Below are 6,000 nucleotides of genomic sequence, written 5' to 3' on the forward strand. Positions count from 1 at the left end.
TTTGGTTTTTTGAGACAGGGTCTCACTGTGTAGTTCAGACTGTTCTGGAACTCACTGTGTAGCCCAGGCTGGTCTTGAACTCGCAGTGATCCTCCTGCCTCAGCCTCCTGAGTGCTAGGATTACAGGCGTGTGCCACCATGCCTGGCTCCTAAATAAGCTTCTATAAAGTAAATTTAAAACAAAAGTAATCTGTGCCTATGGTTTTTCTTCTTAGGCTAATAGTTTATCAATAATTAATTCTCTAAATTTTCACATGAACAAAAGTACCCCATTGCTGGTGCATGTCATATGCATTTACAGCTACTCTTCCACAAATGAGCAGTACTATAGTTTTTATACCATGTTAATGATTCCCTTAAGGAACTGTAATACGAAGACATGTAGTCTGTTAAATCAATGCCTTTCACTGCATTGTTGGAATCAGAGGGGCTTATAATTATCCTAGTTAGATCTTTTTATTGTTATTTATTTTTGTTTAATTTGATTTTGCTTTCTGTCTTTTCAGTTGGATTAACCATTTATATTTAATGTATAGATATAGTTGTGTTTTAATACTATCATCTGGATACTTTGTTATTTTTGTGTTCTTTTTCCATTTTGGGGGATTATTATAATTTTTATTTTCTATAAGCTTATTTATATTCAAATAGTTATACTGTGCAGTGTTTATTGTAAAAAATTCATAGCCGTATACCCCCATTCCTCCCTCCATATTTTTATGTTTTTGCTTTCATAATGTCTGCCCTCCATATCTTTGAGTTCTTCATCTATTGATTCAACCAGCTGTACATTGAAAATATTTTTAAAAATTGTACCCAGAGTGAACATGAGAACATTTTTCTTGTCATTCTTTTCTGAATAATACAATATAATAACTGTTTTACATTATATTATTATAAAAACATAGGGATGTTTTAAAATGCATGAGAATTGCTTATGGTGACTCAGATTGTAATTCTAGCACTCCAGAAGGCTGAGGCAGGAGGACTTCAAATTAAAGGCCAGCCTGGGATACATAATGAGTTCAAGACTAGCCTGGACTTCATAGTGGGATCCTGTCTTATAAAACAAATGAATTAAGTACATGTATGCGAGTTATATGCAAATACTATGCCATTTTATAGCATCCTTGCATTTTGGTTTAGAACCATTTTCCCACAGATACTGAAGGTATGACTGTATTTTGTTTCTATATATGTTATAAACTCTACAGTATATTTTTGATAGTTTTGTTTGGATAGTTTAATGTATCCAAAATTAATAACATCAGTTTTTTTACACACAGTTGCCATTTCTGTCATTCCTAATGTTCTTTGATGTCTGGCCACAGTTTTATCGTCTGGTATTGTCTTTCTTCCTGAAGAACTCTTTATTTCTTGTGGTGTTCTTCAAGGGAATTGTCTCAGCTTTTCCTCATCTGAAAAAAAAGCTTTATTTTTCCCCCATTCTTGAAAGATACTTTGGCTTGGAACAAAATTCTAGGATTTATGGTTCATTTCATTTAGTACCTAAAAGAGGCCACTCCATTGTTTTCTGTATTGCACGTTTTCTGATGGAAAATGTTCTTTTGATCTTTGTTCTTGAATAGCTAATGTCTTTTTCTTAACTTTGACCATAAAGATACTGTTTATTACTGATTTTTATCCAGTGAATAATTGATAAGCCATGGAATAATTTTCTTTTTTGTGTTGGAGATTTATTGAGATTTTGGATCTGTGGCTTTGTTTTTGTCAGATTTGGAAAAAATTCTATTATTTCTTCCCTCATTTTTGGGGGGACTGTAAGTATAGTACTGCTGTTTTAGCTTCTTGATACTGCCTTAAAGGTCACAAATCTTCTTACTTAGTTACTGTGGATTGAACCTAGGGACTTCACACTGAGCTATATTCCCAGCTCTTTTTTTGTTTTGGTTTGTTTTTTTGTTTTGTAAATCAGGGTCTTACTATGTAGTTGAGACTGACCTAGAACTCACTTTGTAGCCCAGGCTGTTCTAGAACTCACAGCAATCCTCCTGCCTCAGCCTCCCAAGTGCTGGGATTACAGGTTTGTGCCACCATGCCCAGCCCTAGCTCTTTTTGTTTTGAGATAAAGTCTCACTGAGAGCTGTTCAGGCTGTCCTTAAATTTGCAATCCTCTTGCCTTGACCTTCCAGAATGACGAGATTACAGGTATGTGCCACCATGCCTGGCTTCTGTTTTATTTATATTTTTACAGTCTTTTTTCCTCACTTAATCTTAACTTTTCTTTCTTTCATTTTTCTTTTTTTTTTAACCAGGGATCGAACTCAGGACCTTGCGCTTGTGAGGCCGGCAACAGAACCACTGAGCTAAATCCCTGGCTTCCTCACTTAATTTTGATTGTTTCTTTTGCTGCATCTTCAAGCTAACTGATTTTTTCTTTGCAGTATATAATTTACTGTTAGTCCCATCCATGTATTTTTCATTTCAGATATTGCATTTTTCATATTGATTCCATGTGGTCCTCTTTTATTTGATTTCGTTTTTCTCTGCCTTCAGCATTTGGAACACACACATTTTAATAACAGATCTTTTGAAGTCTTGGCAAATTTCATCCCTTGTACTATTTCTAGGTTTGTTTCTGTATAAAACTCTTTCTTTGTGGCTGGTGAAAAAATAAGTTATCAGCACTGTGTGTGTTGAGGGAATTTCCTGTCCAGTATTTTGGTATCCTTTTCCTGTTTAATGTTTTTCTCATGCATGAAACAGATCATTTTTCTAGCTAGAACTCCTATATACTCCTGAATTACTAGAGCTCTAATTGTCTTTCTTTCTTTATAACTCCCTGATCTTTGCTAATCTGCCCTATAAATCAGATCTGTCTTGCCTTCGCTAAACTTTTGTCTATGTCTCTCTCAGTTCAGGCTGTTTGGGTTACTTTACTGTAGCTTGGAAACTACATGCTATAAGCTGGGGCAGATAAAAGGCTCTTTAGCTTTTTTCTTATTGTTTAGTTATCAGAATATTGCTGCCTATTGTCTAATATCTGAAACCTTTAATATATTTATCTTGCTTTTAGTTAAGTTAGAATAAACCCAGTCTATTACAATATTATAATCTGAAACAGAAATCCTCTTGCAGTTTTGCTTGTTTTTTTTTCTTTCAAAAATTTTTATCAGTACCTGTTTGCAGTACACAGTTTTTTTTTTTTTTTTTTTTTGAGACAGGGTCTCACTATGTAATTGAGACTGACCTGAACTCATTATGTAGCCCAGGCTGGTCTCAAACTCACAGCGATCCTCCTGCCTCAGCCTCTTGAGTGCTGAGATTACAGGTGTGTGCCACCATGCCTGGCTACACAGTTGTTTTTTAAAGGTGAAAGCACACATTTTTTTACACATAATTTCAAGGCAATTATCGTCTTTTGAATAACTATCACTTTATGTCTGGTCCATTTTTCTGTATTACTCATCTTTTCAGGGTCATTTTTAGGGGGCTTTTTATATGTCAGGGTAACTGTTATAAAATTATTCTTGGTGTGATAAATTACTTCTGCATTCTTAGTACTGGAGTAATGGGTTGTTATTGGGCAATAAAGAAGATTACTTTTGCTGTGAAATGTTTCATTAATAGTTGAGGTAAGAGCTTCTGCTTTATTCAGTATTCATTGTAAGGTTTCAAGTGGTAGAATGATAGGATGCATAAATGTTTTTCCAAGTAGCTACATGATTTACTTTTTACTTCCACAGAACTCTGTGCCAAGTGTTCTTTTATCAGAGAGAGCTTCTGTTTAAAATTCTAACACTTTCACTCCCTTCCTGGTTTTTTAATTCCTCACCTCCTTTCTTTTTGTCTATAGTGGCTGTCACAATATGATATAATACATATTTTTACTAATTTATATGTTACCAATATGGTCCTGAAATACAGGTGACAGGAAGGCAGGGATTTGGGACTAATAGTGCTGCTTAATAATATTTTAATAGTACTACTGCTTAATAAGTATTGGTGAATCAGATTTTTCTATATGAAGGTTGTTCTGGGACAAAGTAAAAGAAGAATTGGAAGAGGCAGAGTCTTGAGAAAGAAGCAGTAGTTTAGGTCCTAGAATAGTGATATGTGTGTAGAAGCTTAGCTATGATTGTTAACATTGAACATTAAAAAAAAAAAAGCCATTAGGAGGAGTGGATCCACCAGCCTTATTTGTGACTGTTATATAAAAATTAAAAACAAAGTAGTTATATTTAAATTATATTTTTAATATAGATATTAAATAAAATGAGAGACATTGATAAAATAAGATTGAGTAGGTATAGGTGACTTTTTTGTTCTAAAAAAACTAAATAAACATTAAAGGATGTAGCAAAAATCATATTGGTTCTTTTGGTTTATTGATTTTCTTCTATTTTTCTTTGTAGAGCCTTGCTTCCTGTTTTACATCACAAATCTAAAAAAGGACCCCCTCGTCAAGCCAAATACGCCATTCATTGTATTCATGCAATATTTTCTAGTAAAGAGACCCAGTTTGCACAGATATTTGAGGTAATGAGAATTTTTAAAAAGTTCATATGTCATCATTAAAAAATATACATTGGTGATTTTGCAGAATATTCATGTTTGGTGATGCATTATTTTGTATATTTTCAGAATTTGAATCAGTAAAATCAACATTGACAAGTAGTTAAAATGTGAAAATATCTGTTGAAATGTTTAATGCTAATTCAAATTCAGAAATCAAATATGGCATACTTTTTGACATTGCTTCATATATTTCTTTTTGGAGACTTTTTAATTGAAAGATAATTTCATACAAAATAATAGTATGGTAGTTGGTAACATGATTATCAATTTACAGGTTCAAAAAATTTTAATTTTGAAACACTACTGAAGTGTATGGTTTTTAAAATCAGTACTGTTTGGTAAGATGAAGTGAGTTAGTTCATAATTTGTGACTGACATAATTATATGCTGGGTATAGTACTGTGTCTTTCCAATATATATTTCATATTATTTTCTCTTCACTTTGAGTAACTTTTACCCAAGCATTTCAGTTTTATTGTAACCTACATAACTAAAAATTACCTTTAAGTTTGTTTTGTTTTGTTTTTGTGCTAATAAAAGCTAGACAGGAAAACTACAAAGTCCTAATTTAAAATTTTAGTTCAGGAACTTTGAAGGCAATTTGGAAATCATACTGAAGCTAAGTAGTGTAAATAATTTTGTCTCATACTTTGTTTTAGAAACCTTTATGCTAGTTTTGTCATATTTTCATGTGTTAAAGACCTCACAAGGAATAAAATAGCTTTCTTCCTCTTAAACAGCAGCATCTTTGCTGTAGATGTGAATAATTTATATTAGTAATGCATTCGGAGATAGAAGTATTTTCTGTAGTCCTACATATATGAAATGATTTGTTTTTCTTGATTAATCAGCTTTTTCTTTATTCTATTGATGATGATGATTAGAATAATATTGATATCAGAACTTGAATTTTTAAGGTACTTTGATTTTCATTTTGATACTTTATCTGTTACTTTATTTTACCTTTACAAGTACCCCAATTGTATTCTGGTTACTATAACATGGTTTATTAGCTTTTTGAGAAAAAGTTTCTTAGAGATATCTGGCCTTGTTTTAGTTTGCCATTATTCTATTAGTTTTGGCCTGGCCATTAATTTTGTTCTTTCAGAGTTGATGTCATTAACTTATTGTGGAAAATTATCAAATGTGTCATAATCAACTAATTTTAAAATTATCTATGTTTTTGTTTTGTCTTATTTTGTTGGTTTTGTTCTTCAGACAGGGTGTCACTATGTTGTTCAGGCTGGCCTTGAACTAACTGTAGCCCATGCTGGCCTTGAACTCTCAGGGTCTTGCTTTCTCAGCCTCCCAAATGCTGAGATTACAGGCATACGCCACTGCATCGGGCTGCTTTCATATTTATATTTACAATATTAAAAACAAACTGGCACTTAAACATGCAGTGAAAGTATTGAAAGAAGTCATTAGGGTAGCAAGAAGTAAATTCATTTAAATATATAT

The 6,000-nt window shown here is 32.7% G+C and overlaps 1 protein-coding gene across 6 annotated transcripts in view; it reads left to right on the forward strand.

Annotated features, from left to right (window-relative positions):
- The window catches only part of Pds5b (PDS5 cohesin associated factor B), a 112,915-nt gene that overhangs the window by 68,592 nt on the left and 38,323 nt on the right, over positions 1-6,000 (forward strand). For all 6 annotated transcript variants that reach the window (XM_010623911.3, XM_010623908.3, XM_010623906.3 and 3 more), the window contains one exon: positions 4,377-4,500. In XM_010623911.3, coding sequence (XP_010622213.1) covers positions 4,377-4,500 — 124 coding nt within the window. The remainder of the gene's footprint in view (positions 1-4,376; positions 4,501-6,000) is intronic.

Source organism: Fukomys damarensis, unplaced genomic scaffold (assembly GCF_012274545.1).
Source record: "Fukomys damarensis isolate Sample0158 unplaced genomic scaffold, DMR_v1.0_HiC HiC_scaffold_38, whole genome shotgun sequence".
NCBI lineage: Eukaryota > Metazoa > Chordata > Mammalia > Rodentia > Bathyergidae > Fukomys > Fukomys damarensis.